This window comes from Carcharodon carcharias, chromosome 3 (genome assembly GCF_017639515.1).
Source record: "Carcharodon carcharias isolate sCarCar2 chromosome 3, sCarCar2.pri, whole genome shotgun sequence".
In the NCBI taxonomy this organism is placed as follows: Eukaryota; Metazoa; Chordata; class Chondrichthyes; order Lamniformes; family Lamnidae; genus Carcharodon; species Carcharodon carcharias.
In genome coordinates this window covers 107,231,595-107,252,850 of record NC_054469.1, presented here as the reverse complement: position 1 = coordinate 107,252,850, position 21,256 = coordinate 107,231,595, and the positions used below count along the sequence as shown (strand labels likewise).

The 21,256-nt window shown below is 44.3% G+C and overlaps 1 protein-coding gene across 1 annotated transcript in view; it reads right to left on the bottom strand.

The window, feature by feature from the left end:
• Positions 1-21,256, bottom strand: part of gabbr2 (gamma-aminobutyric acid (GABA) B receptor, 2) — a 969,806-nt gene that overhangs the window by 421,151 nt on the left and 527,399 nt on the right. Inside the window, exon 5 of the mRNA XM_041183971.1 lies at positions 10,204-10,269. Coding sequence (XP_041039905.1) covers positions 10,204-10,269 — 66 coding nt within the window. The remainder of the gene's footprint in view (positions 1-10,203; positions 10,270-21,256) is intronic.

The window sequence follows — 21,256 nt, the reverse complement described above, 5'->3', positions numbered from 1 at the left end:
CCATGTGTAAATTCCCTTTTAGGTCCCTAATCAGCCCTACTCCTCCTTTTACTACCCTTTTGCTATTTATATGCCTACAGAAGACATTGAGCTTCCCCTTTATGTTGGCTGCCAGTCTTTTTTCATAATCCCTCCTCATTTCTCTAATATGCTTTTTCACCTCCCCTCTGAACCTTCTGTATTCCTCTTGGTTCTCAATTGTATTTTTTACCTGACACCTGCATACTTTTTCTTCTTTACCTTAATTTCTATCTCCTTTTTCATCCAGGGAGCTCTGGATTTGTTTGCCCTACCTTTCCCTTTTGATGAAATATACCTGGACTGTGCCCAAATGAATTCTTTTTTGAAGGTTCAGCTATAGTATTTCCCGCCAATCTTTCATTCCAGTCTATCTGGCCCAAGTCCGTTCTTGCCCCATTGAAATTGGCTCTTGCCCTGTTAATTATTCTTACTCTGCATTGCTTATCGTCCTTTTCCATCATCATCCTAAAATGTACAATACAATGATCACTGTCCCCTAAAAGTTCCCCCACTGACACTTGATCTACTCGGCCCACCTACTTTTTGAAAACCAGGTCCAACAGTATGTCTTGTCTTGTTGCATTGGACAAATACTGCTGCAGAAAGTTCTCCTGAAAACAATCTAGGAACTTTTGCCTCTCTTCCCCGCCTTACACTACTACTGTCTCAGTCTACATACAGGTAATTAAAGTCACCCATTATAACTACTCCATGATGCTTACATCTCTCTGTAATTTCCCTGCAGATTTGTTCTTCTATGTCCATCTCACTATTTGGTGGTCTATAGACTACACTGAGAAATGTAATTGCACCCTTTTTGTTCCTTAGCTCTAGACAAATTGATTCTGTCTTTGAACCCTCTGGAACATCCCTTTTCTCCAGCACTGCAACACTCTCCTTAACCAATACCGCCACCATCCCTCCTCCTTTTCTGAACACCATGTGCCCGGGAATATTTAACACCCAATTTTGCCCTTCCTTGAGCCAGGTTTCTGTCATCGCTACAACATCATGTTTCCACATGGCAATCTGCGCCTATAACTCCCCAGTCATATTTACCATACTCCGTTCATTCACATACATGCATAGTAACCCAGATTTAGATTTTGTTACTTTCATCCTCACCCTGACTTCACCTATTAACTTACTATTCTCTATACTAGTGCTATCTGTCCCTTCCAGCATTTTGTGCACATTGGAATTCCTCTCGAATATTTTTTCTAGGTTTCCACATCCCTGCCAAGTTAGTTTAAAGCCCTCCCAACAGCACAAGCAAAGCACTCCAGAAGGGACTCGGTCCCAGCTCTGTTCCAGTGCAACCCATCCGACTTGTACAGGTGCCATCTTCCCCAGAGCCAGTCCCAGTATCCCAGGAATCTAAAGCCCTCTCTCCTGCACCATCTTTCCAGCCACTCATTCATCTGCTTTATCCTCCTATTACTGTACTCACTGGCACATGGCACTGGGAGAAATCCAGAGATTACTACATTTGAGGTCCTGCTTGTTCATTTTCGATCTTGCTCCCTAAATTCTGATTGCAGTACCACATCCCTCTTCCTACCTAAGTTACTGGTACCAATGTGGACCACGACCTCTGGCTGTTCACTCTCCCCAGAAGAATGTCCTGTAGCTGCTCTGTGACATCCTTGACCCTGGCATCAGAGAGGCAACATACCATCCTGTAGTCATATCTACAGCCACAGAAATGCCTGTCTGTTCCCCTAACCAATGAATCTCCCATCACGTTAGCTCTTTCTTTCTTCTTCCTCCCCACCTGTACAGCCGAGCCACCCATTGCCGTCCCCCGTTCCCTCTTTGTCTCCAGGCCCTCAAGCTGTGGTGTGACCACCCTCTGAACGTGCTACCCATGTACCTCTCAGCCTCACGAATGTGCCACAGTGACTCCAGCCGTCGCTTGAGCTCTGAAACCCGGAGCTCAAGTTTCTGCAGCTGGCAGCACTTCCTGCACACGTGGTCGTCTAGGAAACCGGTAGCGTAATATTACAGGACATGCATTCTGCTTGACTGAGCTCCCCTGCCATGTCTTAACTCCACTTACATTAACCTTATTCTATTTTGGATTATTTATATTATTTGATTATATTGGCCTTAAACTCCTCATATTCCTGGTGCTTCTTAGTTGAATCCAAGTATAGCAACTTGTTTAAAAGTATTAAACTTTTCTAATTTACTCACCTGGTCCTACTTACCAAGGCTATTGCTCTTCTTTCAGAGGAAAGGTAGAAAATGACAGAAACACCTCCTCCCTCCTCACTGAACTCCCTCAGTCACTTCTGCTCTTGAACTCTTGCCACTTCTCGCGCTGTTTTTATAGCTCCTCAGCTCTTCTCTGGGTGCTGCTGACTGCCTGGCTTGGGTCCTCCTCTCACATTCTCCTCTAGCTGCTGCTGATTGCCTGTCCCAGGATCCTCCTCTCACAGTCTCCTCTACTGAACTGGACTAGCCATATAAATACTGTGGCTCCAAGAGCAGGACAGAGGCTAGGAATCCTGTGGCAAGTAACTCACCTCCTGACTCCCCAAAGCTTGTCCACCATCTACAAGGCACAAGCCACAAGTGTGATGGAATCCTCTCCACTTGCCTGAATGAGTGCAGCTCCAGGAACACTTAAGAAGCTTGACACCATCGATGACAAAGCAACTTGCTTGATTGGGACCTACTCCACCAACATTCACTTCTGTATCACCAACTCACAGTAGCAGCAGTGTGTAAAGTCTAAAAGGTACACTGCTGGAACTCACCAAGGCTCCTTAGACAGTGCCTTCCAAACCCACAACCACTACCATCTAGGAGGACAAGGCAGCATACACATGGGAACACCACCACCTGAAAGTTCCCCTCCAGGTCACTCACCATCCTGACTTGGAAATATATCACTGTTCGTTCACTGTCACTGAGTCAAGATCCTGGAATTCCTCCTTAACAGCACTCTGGGTATATCTACATCACATGGATTGCAGAGATCCAAGAAGGTAACTCACCACCATCTTCTGAAGGGCATTTAGAGATGGGCAATAAATGATGCCCTAACCAATGAAACCCACATCCCATGAATGAATTTAAAAAATGGGCATTAAAGTGCCATAGGTTGGCATGAAGGATATGAGTGGCCATGGGGAGCTTTATTGGATAGACATCTGTAGGCATGGGGGCATGGGTAACATCTTCTGAAATTGCCTTTCAAAAGGTCCCCTTACCCAGATTATGGTTGAAGTCATCTCTGAGGGGCTATGAACCACGACTCATTGAAAAGCTGCTCAGACTCCGCAAAAATCGTGGATGGCTAGGAGATGCCTATCCCCGCAATGGAGCTGGCCAGGTTAGGAGTACAGGGTGCGGGCTCGCAACCCGCACCAGCCCACACCTTTATCCCACCTTGATAAAAATTGGGAATGGGGCCAGAAATCCTGGAATTGGGTCCCAACCACCATTTTTAAAGCTCCTCAGTCTCCACATCTGCATAAAATCCCAAACCAATATTTTGGGTCGAGTCACTTTGAAAACTTACTTTGTTTCTCTCTCTACAGATGCTGCCTGATCTGCCGAATATTTCCAAAATTTCTGTTTTTATTTCAGAATTCCAGAATCTGCAGTATTTTTTAAAATTCATTCATGGGATGTGGGCTTCGCTGGCTGGGTCAGCATTTATCACCCATCCCTAGTTGCCCTTGAGAAGGTGGCGGTGAGCTACCTTATTGAACCGCTGCAGTCCATGTAATGTAGGTACACCCACAGTGCTGTTAGGAAGGGAGATCTAGGATTTTGACCGCAAGCATTACCCAGACCTCCCTGTCGCTTGCCATTTTAACACTCCACCCTGCTCTCTTGCCCACATCTTCCGACTAGGCACTTTACAGCCTTCAAGACTGAATATTGAGTTCAACAATTTTAGATTTTAAACTCCCTCCTCCATCCCCAGCCCCTTTCCGTTTCTTCCCCCTCCTTTTTGTTTTTTCCAATAATTTATATAGATTTTTCTTTTCCCACCTATTTCCATTATTCTTAATGTATTCCACCGATCATTTATCTATACCTTTTATGCCCTTTTAGTCTTATTTCACCCCATCCCCACTAGAGCTTGTCCTGCTATCCATTCTTAATTAGCACATTCTTTTAGATAATATCACCACCTTCAACACCTCTTTGTTCTTTTGTCTGTGACAACTTTTGGTTATCTCCTCCTATCACTGCTTGCTTGTCCCAACAACCAGCCCCCCCTTCTCTCTCCCCCCCCCCCCACACCCCCCCCAAACCAGCTTATATTTCACCCCTCTCCGATTTTTACTTAGTTCTGTTGAAGGGTCATGAGGAATTGAAATGTCAGTTGTAATCTTCTCCGCCGATGCTGCCAGACCTGCTGAGTTTTTCCAGGTATTTTTTATTTTTTGTAACTCCTAGGATGTTGATAGTGGGGGATTCAGTGATAGTAATGCCATTGACCATCGGGGGAGGTAGTGAGCACCCGCAGGAAACCAGACCTTGTTGGAGGAGTGCCCAATGTTTATAGGAGGTCATTGATGGAGACAACCCCCGCTTCCGGCCCAAGGCCTCAGCCAGGGTCACTTTCCTCCACTGTTGCTGAACCGCTCTCACCAGCCTGAAAACTGAGGCTGGGCAGGAAAAGACCCTGGTCATGAATTTGCCGTTTCAGGGCCTCAATTAGGGCAAGGGTGGGCAGGCCAGCCTAGGCCTCTCCTATTCCACCATAAAGTTGTGGACACTTTGGGACAGGCAGGAGCCTGGTAGGAAGGCCATCTGAGGAATTTTATGCCCGCCCCCCCACCCAACCCCACCACCTGCAAACCCGTAATTGGGGGCATGTAAAATTCTGCCCCGGGGTCTGGGGGTGTGTGCACTGGCCCTCCAGTGACAGGCACCTTACTGACCACTGGCAATGCATGGTCATTGGCTCCCCTGTTTTAGGAGGCTGCTTATGTCAGCAGCGAACTGTTACCTGAGCCTCCTGAGGCACTGGTGTTCAAACATCAAAAGAGCTGATCCTCTGCTTGTGAAGTCTACATTGGGGGTCTTGCCTCCTTCTAGCTGAATCCAGCTGTCCTTCTTCCCGTGACTGTGGGGTGCTAAGTGGCTGTGGTGAAGGCAGCTGGTGCTGCTGCTGGTTTTGCTTCTGCTGCTGCTGATACTCTGGCAGTAATGCTGCATCTCCTCTCGCGCATCACCAGAGGTGCAAGGTGGATCTGTGTAAGCTGTTCTCTTTGCTATGTTGAAGGCTGGCAGCAAAGAAGTACAGCTGAAGGTAAGTGATGTGCTAGACAGGTGATGTGATTTCCAAGGATTTCGCAATCACCTGTAAAGCAGTGATAGCACTCTCTGAGAAGAAGTGCTTTGAACAGCAATGCTGTACGTGGCCATGGCTGGAGCTCTTCACTGTAACTGATCGAGGCCTTCTGAACTTGTCAGTTTCACTGAAGAAGCTCTTCCCACTATGCACTCATGTCGGTGATCCTTGCGAGTTGCTGGTGGGTTGGTAAACAGTCAGTGGTTGGGAGATCTAGGATTCAGGGTTCAAAGAGTTTCTGATTTTTTTTTTTACATACCTTAATTACTTACCCAACAGATCCAAAGGGGTTCCCCTCTTGTTTTTAATCTTGCCCTTGTGAAGATGTCGAGATCTTGCCCTGAAGGAAATTTCAGGGGGTTTAACTCCCTGTGTATGCAAACGCACCTCCCTTTGCCTGGGAAACCTCCCCCCAAAATCTTCCATGGCTTGAATTTTTCAGGTGGCGGGGTTCCCCTCCCTGCCATCCGAAGAGTCGACAGGGAACACATCCCCACTGACTCCGTCTTCCCTCGAGCCATTTCATACTCGAATGAGCAGCATTAAGCTGTAGGCAGGACTTGGCACCTCACTCGGGAGGAAGTCCCACATGTGCCAAAGTCAGAAGGGTGCTTCTGATAGAGGTGCCCCGCCCACCCTTCCCACCCCAGATCTATGACTGTTCATTTTCAGGCTTCCTCCACGCCAGGTAAATCCTACTGCCAGCCTAAAAATTGAGACTGGGTGGGAAACGGCCCTTAAGTAGCCTCAATTGGGGCAAGGGCGACCATCCTGTGTGAGGCCTTGCCTGCCCCAGTGTAAAATTGCCACGAGGTCAGGACAGGCGGGAACCCAGAGGGAATCCCGTTCCTTCAATATCACACTCCCCTGCTGACAGGGGAGCTTGAGATTCAGGCCCATGAACCAGATAGCATAATTTTTAAAAAAAATAGACCTTGTCACACTTAATGGTTGTAACTTGGTGCAGTTTTATTAATACAACAGAATATGGGATTACTACAAAAATAAGCATTTTAATCAGTTTGTCTATAACCTGCAAACTGTGAGTAACCCCATTTTACATTGGGGGGGGGGGGGGTAGTGTGACAGGAAGTGGGGGATGGTTTAGTTAGTAAATCCACACTAAATCATCAGTATTCGCCAATGACACTTAAAATGACTCAGTTCATTGCTCAATCCCCTGTCGGAACCAAATGTTTGTAGCTTCTGCTTTGTTTACCTCAGGCTCACCCCATACAGTGTGCCCAATTTGGTTTCTTGACAATTCAGTGTAGTACTTCCCTGGATTTTCCTTGAGCCCAAATATCCTTTTGCTGTCTAATATAACTTCTACTTTGCATAAATGCAAAACACAGCCTGTACTATAGACAATAACATAGTGGGTGTAAGGTTTCAATGCTCAATCCAAGATTCTTCAAAAGATAGCATGGATCTCATGCAATCTAAATACGACAGTTTACTGGTAGAGCTGCTCAGAAGCCGCAAAAACTGATTTCTCTTTTAAAAGGATCTACCAAACCCTTTAATCATACCCAAGGCAGTAAGATAATTGCTTTCTCGATTCCCTCAATCTACTCATTCACTTAGGGCATTGGGAAGTATTGAATTTGGATACCTCATTCAGTTTGTAAAAACCATTACGGGATTACTCCCTCCACCATGGGGAATCCAACCAATCCTCCAGCCCTCTGTGCCTGCAAAGCCCGCCTGTCTAAAATTGAATGTACTGACCAGTTCTCACAATAGTGCAGAGACCTGCAAGATACAGTGATGTGCAGCTGTCTGTGAGATATCACCAAAGTCCACCACTGACCCTAGGAAGCAGCAAAGACAAAGAAGTTCAAAGGCAGAGTGACTTTAATGACTTTCATGGCAAGGCATGACGAACAGTGCTGCAAGGTCTGAGGTCTTTCTCAATGAGGTTACAAATCTGACACCAACTGCCTGGATAGGAGCAGTCTCCTCTCACACTTATACTCTGCCACGCCTGGGTAACTTCTTCTTCACTGGCACTCATTGTTAAGGGTATGGACTCTGTTGGCCTACTGCCCATCTTTCCTCACCTCTGCCCTCTACACGGTTGGGATTCTGCATTTGCTCATGAGGACATTGATCCTCGTTGCATTTGGTTCCTATCTCTGAGTATCTTAATCCCACGTTCAGCCTTGCTTGCAGTCAGACCCCTCGTATGGCCTCATGATCCCTGGAGAGACTTGAGTGTGCACAAACCACTTGGCCTGCTAACTCAGCTCACCCGATGGCACCTGTCTATTGCCTCCTTCCACTTGAACTGTTCCTGATCCCTTGTGCAACCCACGCATCCCCACAAAAATTCCAAACTGATCCTTGACCAGCTGACAACAAGCTTGTTAATAAGATCAATTGGCTATTAGGATTACCAGGCCTCACCTTCTCCCGATGATTATAACAGGGATGGCAAATTGGCCTGATGGCTGGCAGCACCAATTTTCATGCATGTTCACCCATGTACTCCCCACCCCCCCTACCCCAATAATCAGGGCTAAAAATCCTGCCCATCGTCTCAGCTCATGCATTTCTCTGGGGCCATGTTATGTTTTATTTTTTTATTCCAAAATCCTCATTACTAATTTTGATTTATAATTATAACATTGAAAATATTCTAAAAATCCAACTTTCGGAATTGGACAATTTTCTGAGTTCTCACTGTCAACAGGAAGCCTTTCGCACTGATCACATATGTCAACAAATCATGGGTTGGTTGCCTTCAGTTTTCCATTCAATATTGGAAGTTGCGGGTGGCACACCGGAGATTCCAGATCTGTGCAGTTAGTAGCAAATACTCCACTGTAGTACAAACACAGAGAATGCCCTGCTCATCATTTTTTTTTGCATTGGTGTTTTTGCAGTCTGATTATGTTGCACTGCTTAATTTACATTCTCAGCACTAATAATATAATCAGAATATCTCAGTGTGAAATTCCCTCTGCTGGCAAATGTAAGAATGTCAGAATAAGAAAAATGGCTTTTCCTGACCTGTATTTAAAGCAGCTTTTTCAATACAATAGTTGCCAACAGGAATTTCACTGCCTTTGACTGGCCTTGTGCAATCTTGATTATTCTCGAGATGATGACTATGGGCTGAATGTTAAAATCCAAAAAGCAGATGGTTTGGGGTCAGATTGAGATTAAAATTTTGGAAAACTGAACTCCAACTCCAGCATGCCCAGTTCTGGATTTAACCCTTGACCAGTAAATGAAATGCACCAGCTATATATGTTCATCGGATCCATGCCGGTTGATGAAGTTAAATCTAAGACATAGCTGCTTTCTTTGCTAGGGAGAGTTTATTGAATTGGTTCACAGTCAACACTACTCCCACCCCAGAGTGTCCCAGTTATCCCTATTTATACTCTTTTGATACCCCCTCATTTATAGCTGTACAAATACCGATCACCTGTTTAACAATATAATTGCCATTAAAGCTTAACAATGTAATAGGACATTGACAATATAAATATTGTGACTACAAGAGCAGGTCAGAGGTTTGGAATATTGCGGTGAGTAACTCATCTCCTTAAAGCCTGCCCACCATTTACAAGGCACAAGTCAGGAGTGTGATGGAAAACTCTCCACTCTCATGGATGAGTGCAGTACCAACAGCACTCATGAAGCTCGACACCATCCAGGACAAAGCAGCTTGTTTGATTAGCACCCCATTCACCACCAATGCATAGCAGCAGCAATTTGTACCATCTACAAGATGCACTGCAGTAACTCACTAAAGCTCCTTCGACAGCACCATCCAAATTCACAGGACAAGGGCAGCATGGGTGACCACCGCCTACAAGTCCCCCTCCAAGCCACAATATTTAATTTCAGGGGACAGAAATCTGACTGGACCAGCTCTATCTTACAAAACACACTGCAGATTAGCCTGGTGCCTTCCTATATGTAAGTGCACCTGTCTGATCAAGCAGAATGAGAACTTGAGCTTTTTCTCCTGAAGAAACTAATATCAGAAAATCTGATAAGAAATGGAAAAATACAAATTGCATGCTGTAAATGAATCTATGTCTAAATCTTTCTAGTAGACTCCACACAAAGGAAAATAGATACTTAGCATTACACTGATCTTTTTGTTGAGCTATTTAAAATTTTCAATTTTACCAGCCCAGGTTCTACTAGATTTCCAACTTGGGTGCTCCCGGGTCTTAGGTTTAAGGCCTGCATTTGTTTGCCTGCCATAGTTGGAATATTTATTGTTAGTTTTACAATCAGAAGTTAAAATACTGGTCAACATTGTATGTAAATATTTTTGGTCACACCTCACTGAAATGCTGTAAACCATTTACCAACACTTGTAAAGACCAAACACAAATCAAAAGCAAACACTTGTAAAGACAATGCTGATTTAAGGTCAATATCTTAGGGCCAATTTAAAAAAAAATACGTCAGAGTGCAATACAACTTTTATTGCAGTTTCAAATGTTTGCATATGAATACTGTTGCTTAAATAGATAAGAAATGGTTTTATTGTCCATCAAATTATACAGGCACAAAGCAAAGATATTTTTGTATATCCTTGTAAATGGCTCATCTTCCCTTTTCTGTTCAATTTTATTTATTAATTAATTCCGGCAAATAATTCATATTTTTTCATGTGGCTTCCATTTGTCATTACTTCTCTTTGTTTGACAACATCATAAAAAATATCAACAATGCTTATTTCATAAAATTGTATACCAACTTTCTGCTTCACTTAGTAAGCAATTATCGACACCAGCTCCAATATTTTGATATAAGTTTTCCTACTGTACAAGTAATTTGATGTTTGGAACAAAGGATGCTGATTAATGCTAATATCACTGCTTCATACTTACACAACAGAATACCTTTGCTGCCATGTTCTCGTCAAACTGGCCAAGAATAATTCGGACATCATTATCCTGTGGTGAAAGAAAGCATTATTATTCAGAAAGAAAAGCAGGCTTGACATTTGGTGTATTAGGTTAGATGACTATTTAAGAGTAATATGGGTACAACAGGGCACAGAACCAGTAAAAATACAATTTGTTATAACTGGCACTGTATTGGCTTTTTGAATGAGTTTGTTTTGGATATTTTCCCAGCTTGGAACTGGTGGTAAATTTACTAATGGGCCATGTTAAATGGAAAACTAACAGAATGAGTTACGTACATATTCAAATTAGAATTCAATTAAAATTCAGTAAGTCAGTTAGAAGTGTTCAGCCTATAAATGCAAACTCTAACAGCAAATTCAAGGAAAACGATATTGGACTGAGGACTACAATTACACTTGTTATTTGTGACTTTGGCCAGTGTGGTCTTGGTGCTGTGGGAATGTCAGAATGCAGAATTGAGGGACCTGAATAAGGAATGGTGAAAAACTTGGCAGCATCATTGCAAGGGAACACGTTCCAGGGCTTTGGAAAGAACAGGGAGACTGGAGATGAGGCAATGTTATTGAGAATGAAGAACTGAAGAGTGGGTCTCTTGAGGAGGGCTTAACAATGCTCTGGAAGAATATGTGGTCAATGTCAGAGGAGAGAGACACATTGGCCATGTTGGTGAGCATGAAGGGCTAATATGATGAAATTAGGTAAGAAGAAATCGTGACAATCGACGGAACGGATGTCAGGCTTCATAGACAAGGTACGTATACTGAAGGTTGAGAGGTAGACTACAGAGAATGGAACAGGTGAAAGGGAGAGCTGAAAGTCGAGGGGCAGAGAAAGTGGCAGCAGTTGTGGAGATGGCTTCAGCTTTTATGAAAAGCTCATAAGTTGCCTACTATTATGATGTGAATAGCAAATATACTGCTTGATCAATCAAAAAGTCTCTACATAAAAAAAATAGATGGACAGGGGAGTGGAAGAAATTCAGAAAATTTAAAAGGGAGTTCTTATCATTATTCTTTCACAGGATGTGGGCATTGCTGGCTGGTCCAGCATTTGTTGCCCATCTGAAATTGCCCTTGAGAAGGTGGTGGCGAGCTGTCTCCTTGAACCGCAGCCAGAGTATGTGTTGTAGGTACACCCACAGTGTTGTTAGGGAGGGAGTTCCAGGATTTTGACCCAGCGACAGTGAAGGAATGGCAATGTAGTTCTAAGTCAGGATGGTGTGTGACTTGGAGGGGCACTTGCAGAAGGTGGTGTTCCCATACATTTGCTGCCCTTGCTTTTCTAGGTGGTATAGGTCGCAAGCTGCTGTTGAAGGAGCCTTGGTGAGTTGCTGCAGTGCATCTTTTCACTTGTTCTTGTGTGTTTTGCTGGCTAGGATACATGTATTGCTCATGCTTAGTTGTCCTGAGGAAATGGCAATGGACCTTTATCATTTTCACAAATGAATTACTTTTTAGAATCAACCACATAATGTGTAGGTCAGATTGGGCAGGTCCAGCCGATTCCCTTCCCTAAGGACATCAGTGAACCAGTTTTGTTTTTACAAGGTAACTGGTAGCTTTTGTGGTATTTTTTTCTGCTGTCAGTCCAAACATGATCAGTCTTATGGAATTCAATTTCACAACTTACCTTGATAAGACTTGGGGGAGAATTTTCACGTAAAATGACATGTGGTGAGGTTGGGCATGTGTCCTGATGTCACCACGTCATTCCGATTTTTGCACACCCGCCGAACTGTCAAAGGCCTGTTACGGCCATTAATAAACCAATTTAGGCAATTGAGAGGGCTGCCTGTCCAACCTTAAGGTTAGCAGGCAGGCGAAGAGCCCAGGCAGCCTTTGCATTTTTCAGGAAACCTCACCCACGGGCGGGATGAGGTTTCCTGAAGGTTTTATAAAATTAATAATTTTTTTTTGACAATTCATAAACATGTCCCAGCTCACATGACACTGTCACATGAGGGGACATGTCTAAATAATTTTACTCTTTTTTACAAACTTTCGTTTTGAATTTTATTTCCCTGAGGCAGCTCTGTGCCTCAGGGAGATTTCTGCGCTCTTTCGTATGTAAGCTCTCCTTCCTTCCCCACTCACCTAGGTAGTGCTGAGCTTAAATGGCCCACCCATGTAAAATGGCAGCGCGCAGTTGATCGTGGGCAGCGGTTGGCTCTGCGCCCGTCTGCGCCTGCTCCTGACCGGCCTGCCCGACAGGGAGAAAACTCTCCTTCATGCAAGAGGTATTTAGACAGTTGGTGGTGTTAGTTAGCAGCTTTATGGGCTGACATTTACAGCCCCCCCCCCCCCCCCCCCCCCCCCCACCCCCGGGACCAGATGGCAGGTGTGGGGTTGAGGGTAGGGGACGGTGGCTGTTAAATTGGATGCCATGCCAGGGGCACTGTTTTTTTCTATTATTCATTTACAGGCTGGGCCAGCATTATTGCCCATCCCTAAATGTCCTTGAGAAGGTGATGGTGAGCTGCCTTCCTGAAGTGCTGCAGCCCCTGTTCCCAGTCCCGAACTGCCCACCTTCACCCCTGCTGCAGCTCTATCATCTGTGCTCTGTGCTGCAGGCATTGTGTGGCTGGCTCATGGTCTGCCAATTAAGGCCCTTAAGTGACCAAATACTCCCACTACCACTGAGATTTTAGTCACGGTGGGGGAGGGGGGATGCACATGCCAAGTAACCAGCCCACCACCTTTCACTGGGTGGGCTGGTGGATGGGCAAGAGCATATTCTTCCTTTTTGGGCTCCCTGTGCCCATTAGAGACCCTGCTCAAGGTACCTCCCTCCCCCACATTTCCCCACCTGCACCCCCCACCCTGTCAACTCCGGATTCCCACTCCCTTCTCCCCGAGGACAGTACAAAGGAGGCTACAGCAGTGAATTCAATTCCAACACAACATACAGGGTCAAGAGTACAAACATATGATTTCATGAGGTCAGATGACATAAAATGTGCCCATCTCACCTTCAAATGTATAGTATCAAGTGTGCCTGACACTCAGAATGACATCTATCATACTGTCTTAAAGTGTTTAAATGCTTATCAACAACACTGCGGTTGACATACTTAGCAGCTATGATTTAACTGAGTGACAGGTCAGAGTAAAAGGGCAGAGCAGCCTATATGTTCTTGCATTCCTATGAAGTAGCATGGTACAACGTCCACTAGCAGCCTTCATCTGGGAGCATTGCTTCACTCACAGCCTATTATATTTGTCTCACTTAAAGCCACACAAATTGCAGGTCCAGGCTGCATGCAGCAGTCCAAGAGGTACAGTTAACAGCAGGAGCCTTTCAGGAATCCTAATGGAACACAGCAGCCAGCCACCTCATGCACTCCTATGTCTGATTCAGGAAGCTGGGAGCATGACATTACACAGCTTTACAGTAATCAAATTGATAAAGAAATAAAGCATTTAATAGCATTCCTGCTGAGTGCTCCAAAAACAAAGAAAGTTACAACAGTGTACTTTATTAAAATAATGGTTAAATGCTGCCAGGCATGCAATGGATAACCAGCAATATCATAATGTGTTTGGTTTGTCCCCTAGGTTAATCCACAGGAATTGTCTCTGTCATTTCTTACAGTTCTGAAAAATACATTTTTAAGTGTATATAGCTGGAGGATAACATGTTGCACTTACCCAGATATACATGAAACACATAATAATACTAATGTTGACAAATCTGTGCAGCTTCAAGGACTATCATGTGAATTGAATCATTACTTGAAACTGTTCTATATGTTTGATAGAAAGAAGGCAGGATTTTCTAGTGGGCTTTGGGGACCCTGACATCAGGATCACATCAGGGTCCTACACTAACCTAGTCCAAGGCAGCTATTTTCAAAGAGATGTCTCCTAATTGGCTGCATTTGAGTTCGCCGTCCAATTCAAGACAGTGGGTGGGCTATCGATGCTGCCAGCCCAATCGCAGTGCCAGCAGCTCTAGAGATTTAGCAGCACTTTTGAGCAAAGTAGGTGCTGCTGAGACAGGTAAGTGGATCCACGGGTGCCTCAAAGTGGAGGCTCCCTCAGAGAGGTGAAAATAATTACATTTTTCAGAGGGGTCAAGCAGGCAGGCCCTTCCAATTGGAGAGGAAACCCCTCCAGTGGCAGCAGTTAGTTGCATGTACTGCCTTTGCAGCCAGCAGCCCGCTCTTTATTGGATGGATGCTCCACCTCTGTTGGCCCCGGACCACTGCAGGGATTTATTAAAGCTCTATTAAGCTAGTGGTCTCCGCACAGTGGGGAGGCTGCTCTGCTGCCAGCAAAACACCAGTGAGTGCTCTAAATCGCCCTTAATTGGAGCATTAAATGTGCAGATTGGCTGCTTGCCACCTCACTCAGGAATGGCAGGAATGCATTGGGGAACCAGCCTGGTACAACTCTCCACTACTTTCCCAAACACCCACATACACTCTCCCCACCCAGAGCCAGGTAAATTGTGCCAGAGATTCCACAATAAGCTGCTTTAAAAATCTATGCAACAGGGCCCAGTGACAGAGTCTGCCCTTCTTCTGATGCCAGTGCACCCGCCATTGGAGGTGTTCCCCACCGCACCTCCGTGATGAGGACGTCTGCCATGTGCATCTCAGCTGCAACCAGAGACAAGTGAGCAGGCCTCCTCATCTAAGGCTACACTGTTTGGAACTGGCCAAGAGTGGAGGGTGAGTCAGACAGAGCACTGAGTGAGATATTGGAGTTATTCAACTGTAAATGTGCCTTTTTTCTCTTAGTCAACACAATTGACACATGATGCTAGATGTGTGAACTTCCATTTTTTAATGTTATCCCCTAGGAAAGGGAGAAGAGGCGATGAAAGGAATCAAGGATCCTTGAAGGGGATAGTGAAACTTCTGGATGGTTGTGTACCATTCATTGTTGGTAAGTTTCCTGGCTGCATTTTCAATGAAAATGCTCTCACAAGCAATCAAAATTCCAGACCATGCCTCCCTCTTAGGTTGGAAGGGCTCAGCTCAAACATGCTGGGATCAGATGATCCCTGGTGTTGACAGCATCCTGCCAAGAACCTCAAGCACCGTGCCAGACCCAGCCAGATCCCTGCGCAGCCCATGTGTTCTGTACCTTCTCCCCTCTTCCTTCTCTTCCTCCAGTGAGCTGTTTCATTCCACAACCTCACCCTGTTCAAAGTTCACAACTCTCTTAGGGCCACATTATGGAGGGTGCAGCAGAGCACCACAATGCATGAGCTCCTTGCAAGTGTGTACTGCAGGGTGTCATCTAGCCGGTCCAGGCACCAGAACAGTATCTTCAAAAGCCTGATTGCTTGCTCAGTGGTGGACCTTGAGAGCAGATGGCTTTGGTTGTATAGCCTCTGTGTCTCTATCTTAGTGTCTTGTAAAGGAGCGAGTAGCCATCTCTTCAAGGGGTATATTGTCCCCTAGAATCCATCCACACATTTCTAGAAGACTGGTGTTTATGTTTTAGTCCCAGGGATAAAAAATCTAAAATAGGCAATAAGTCAGCTGATGAATGTATAATCTTTAAATTTCCAGTTACACTCTAGTTTTTTTTTATTCATGGGATGTGGGCTAGGCCAGCCAGCATTTATTGTTCAGAGGGCATTTAACAGGGCATTTAATATTGCTGTGGGTCTGGAATCACATGTAGGCCAGACCAGGTAAGGCTGGCAGATTTCCTTCCCTAAAGGGCATTAGTGAACCAGATGGGTTTTTATAACAATCAGCAATGGTCATCATTAGACTTTTACTGAATTCAAATTCCACCATGTGACATGTCAAGTTTCAAACCCAAGTCCCCAGAACATTACCCTGGGTTTCTGGGTTACTAGTCCAGCAATGATACCACTACGCTATCACCTCCCCCAAAACTCACTGTTAACCTTAGTTTGTGGCCAGCTTCAAGTAGGCATGATAAAGCAGTGTGGAATGACTGGTTTGCACAGATTGTCTGACTCTTGTTACGAAATACTCCGGAAGGATAAATAAATTCCTTTTTTTTTCCAGTCCTGAGGTTGGTCATAACAGAGTTTGAATTTTTAAAAGTTGTGACCTTTTTAATTCAGTATGTACTTGACAGTATGTGAAGCTATATGAAGAAATATGCCAGCCAGATCTCTTGAGTTAACAAGTAAAGAGTTAGTTTTATTGTTAAAACCTTACTCAGGTAAAATTATAACACTTAGTAAAAGGTAAAACCACGCCCGAATCCTGCGGCATGACACGCACACACGTAGCATGCAAAACAAAACAAGTTACAAGGTTGAGGAAGTGGAATTGATGAGTTAAAGTCCATTGGAAATAAAGAAATCTATGTTCTGAAGTTCCTTTAGTGGTCTAGAAATTCCAGTGGGGTTGTAGTTGACGTAACCTGGGAATTTTCCTGGACACAGTCTCTTTTAATTTTTTTTTAATTCCCTTATGGGATGCGGGTTTTGCTGGCTAGGCCAGCATTTTTTGCCCATGGTCGTGGGTTTGGAAGGTGCTGTCTAAGGAGCCTTGGTGAATTCCTGCAGTGCATCTTGTAGATGGTGCACACTGCTGCCAGTGTGCTTCAGTGGTGGAGGGAGTGAATATTTGTGGATGGGGTGCCAATCAAGCAGGCTGCATTGCTCTGGATGGTGTTAAGCTTCTTGAGTGTTGTTGGAGTTGCACTCATCCAGGCAAGTAGAGAGTATTCTATCACACTCCTGACTTGTACATAGTGGACACGCTTGCAAGGAGTCAGGAGGTGAGTTACTTGCTGCAGGATTCCTAGCCTTTGACCTGCTGTTGTAGCCACAGTATTTATATGGCTAGTCCAGTTCAGTCTCTGGTCAATGGTAACCCCAGGATGTTGATAGTGGGGTTTCAGCGGTGGTGATGTCATTAAATACCAAGGAGCGATGGTTAGATTCTCTCTTACCCCTTGTCAGCCCAAACCTGGATATTGTCCAGATCTTGCTGCATTTGGATATGGACTGCTTCACTATCTGAGGAGTCGTGAATGGTGCTGAACATTGTGCAATCATCAGTGAACATCCCCACTCTTGACCCTATGATGGAAGGAAGGTCATTGATGGAGCAGCTGAAGGTGGTTGTGCCTAGGGCACTACCCTGAGGAACTCCTGCTGTGGTGTCCTGGAACTGAGATGATTAATGTCTAACAACCATATAATCATCCTTTCCGCTGGATATGACTCCAACTAGTGGAGAGCTTTCACCCTGATTCCCATTGATTCCAGCTTTGCTGGGGCTGCGTGATGCCACACTCAGTCAAATGCTTTCTTGTTGTCAAGGACAGTCACTCTTGCCTCACCTCTGGAGTTCACCTCTTAGGTCCATGCTTTAACTAAGGCTGTAATGAGGTCAGGAGTTGAGTAGCCCTGGCGGAACCCAAACTGGGAGTCAGTGAGCAAGTTATTGCTAAGCAAGTGTTGCTTGATATCACCGTTGATGACCCCTTCCATCACTCTACTGATAATCGAGAGTAGCCTGATGGGGTGGTAATTGGCCGGGTTGGATTTGTCCTGCTTTTTGTATACAGGACGCACCTGGGACAGTTTCCACACAGCCAGTTAGATGCCAGTGCTGTAGCTGTACTGGAACAGATTGGCTCGGGGCGAGGCAAGTCCGGGAGCACAAGTCTTCAGTACTATTGTCAGAATATTGTCAGGGCCCATAGCCTTTGCAGTACATAGTTTCTTTAGCCATTTCTTGATATCACATGGAGCGAATCGAATTGGCTGAAGACTGGCATCGGTGATGCTGGGGACCTCAGGTCAGCACTTCTGGCTGAAAAGTGTTGCAAATACTTCAGCCTTATCTTTTGCATCGATGTGCGGAGCTTCCCCATCATTGAGGATGGGGATAAATGTGAAGCCTCCTCCCCAGTGAGTTGTTTAATAGTCCACTACCATTCACCACTAGATGTGGCACAACTGGATGTGACAGAACTGCAGAGCTTAGATCTGTTCCGTTAATTGTGAAATTATTTAGCTCTGTGTATCACTTGCTGCTTATGCTGTTTGGCACGCAAGTACTGTGTTGTATCTTCACCAGGTTGACATCTCATTTTTAGATATGCCTAGTGCTGTTCCTGGCAAGCCCCCCCTGCACTCTTCATTGAATTAGGGTTGATCCCCTGGCTTGATGGTAATGATAGTGCAGGGGATATGCCGGGCCATGAGGTTACAGATTGTGGTTGAGTACAATTCTACTGCTGCTGACGGCACCTTATTGATGCCCAGTCCTAAGTTGCTAGATCTGTATGAAACCTATCCCATTTGACACAGCGGTAGTACCACACAATATGATGGAGGGTATCCTCAATATGAAGACAGGACTTTGTCTCTACAATGACTGTGCGATGGTCACTCCCACTGATACTGTCTTGGACAGATTCATCTGTGGCAGGAAGGTTGGTGAGGATGAGGTCAAGTACGTTTTTCCCTCTTCTCGGTTCTCTCACCACCTGCTGCAGACCCAGTCTAGCAGCTATGTCCTTCAGGACTCGGCCAGCTCGGTATGTAGTGGTGCTACTGTGCCACTCTTGGTGATGGACATTGAAGTGCCTCACCCAGAGTACATTCTGCGCCTTTGCCAGCCTTAGGGTTTCAACCAAGTTGTTTTCAACATGGAGGAGTACTGATTCATCAGCTGAAGGGTGACAGTATGTGGTAGTCGGCGGGACATTACCCTGTGTCTCTGGATTACTAGTCCAGTGACAATACCACTACTCCACCACCTCTCACTTATTTCAAAGTGGTAATTATGGCACTAGGAAGTTCCTTGTGATTGAAATTCTCTCTCTGTGTGATGTGTATCAAATGTAACAGAGATATGGTTTTGAACTTGCGAATAGCAAGGAGAGAGAGATGATTCTGCAGTCTTCTTCTAGATGTTATCGGTGCCTTCTGAAGACTCTTCTATCTGTAACAAAAAGACAAGCTTATAATCATAGTTTTTCACAAGTGTGGTTCCATTCATGTGACAACTGCTAGTGGCACACAATGGAGGACATTCCATATTAACAAAGGAGTTTAGGTTTCCTATTGTCAAAGCTATCAAGTTGCCATTGAATCCTATAGGGAGTCCTTATCACCCTCCTTGCATAATGAGTTTTGTTAGTCCTTCGTTGTTCTTGGGAGTTTCTGGAGTAATGAAGTCTGGTTGCATATTTTCCTTATGTTTTGCAGTGAGTTCAGATAATGGTAGGAGTGATGTACATCATGCAAACTGCCTAGACATGTCCCCTGGCAATCCGCTTTCAGAGGCTTCTAGAAACTTGTGGGTCAGGTGACTTGTACAGCCATCTTGAAACACAGTTCTAGCTGTTTCTTTTCCTTTTAGAAAAAAATCCAAGGCATTACACAAGCCAATGAGATTAATGATTAATATTCCACATTGCACACAACACATTGTTGTGACACTCTGAAGTCACTATGCAGAAAATCGCTAGTGAGAACCAATGCACCACAATTGCCTTGCAAAGTGCATCAATATATTAATACTCTTAGCTCACAGCTTTTCTAGCTGATTCAGGAAATAAATATAAATAATAATGTTGTGGAACTTGACATCTGTCCGACCATATGGTATACTTCAGTTTCTATCCAATCAAGTAAATTGTTTTCAACTTACTGGTGGATGGGGGAGTAGATTTGAGATGTAGCAAAGTCATAACTTTATTCTTTACAAATGTATTTCAATTTCATTATGCCGTGCACAGATTTCTTAAGCGGTTTCCCTAAAACTTGTATTCTACTCTGATATCAGTGACTGGAAAGAGACCTAAGGCACTTTTCAAGCTAAAAAAAGCCAGAAAAGGAATTAGATCTGACAAGGAGCCATTAGCAAAGGCTCTATAGAGGTTAAGTCAATTACGCTGAGGAATTGTCATCTTTGATGGAAAGAGAGTTTTGTGCCTACAGTTGATGTCATTCCATTAGGTAATAATCGTATACATCTCTCAACCTATAGCATGCTTTCCTGATTGGATAGCTCCAGACCAGCTGCAGGCTAGTTTGAAATTGCTACCTCATGACAGTTGCAATATAGTGTTTCAGGACATACCTCACATTTCATTTCACCACAATGCCATGCCAAAATGGAAGTAGCACCCCATTTTTTATGTTCTTTTAAAAAATATTTTATTTTACTTTTGTACCAAAGTCCCAGAATGGGCATTACATGTACCCTGCACAAAAATCTCATTTTTATTTTCAATCTTCTTGTTCACCCTAAGTTTAATACTCTATTCAAATCTCTACAATGTTGGCTGCAGAATTATGTGTTTGACTCACCAGCTTATTCTCAGCTGGAGAATGCTTCTTACTTAATGCTATTTCTTCTGACCTCTCCACTACTCAGTGCTGCTGCTGACACAGTGAATATGCCTGCTCAAACAGCAACAGTCAGACTTGGGTCATGTTAATGCTGGATGTATTGAACAGAAATGGGGAGTCACACCTCTAATAACCTGAATAGGGGAAAGAAGCGCATGGAGATTTACATCTGCCTCATGACCTGAAAGTCAATTACCTAAATCTATGGACATTAATTAACTCAGTGCTTAAAATGTGAAACCACTGTCTATTACTCACTCTTGGGATGTGAGTGTTGTTGACATGACCAGCATTTATTGCCTATCACTAATTGCGCTTGAGAAGGATATGATGTAGGTACACCCACAGTATGTTTTACTGTAGTGGTTTGAAACAACTAAATGGCTTGTTACACCATTTCAGAGGTCAGTTAAGAGTCAATTACATTACTGTGGATCTAGAGTCACATGTAAGCCAGACCAGATATAGATGACAGATTTCTTCCCCGAAGGACATTAGTGAACCAAATGGGTTTTTATAATAATTCAAAGTTTTCATGTTTATTATAAATGAGAATAATATTTTATTTCAGATTAATTCGTTGAATTTAAATTCCCTTAACTGCCTTGGTGGAATTTGAATTTGTGCCCCAGGAATATTCGTCTGGGCTTCTGAATTACTAGTCCAGAGACATTACCACTATGTCATCATTTCCCTAGAA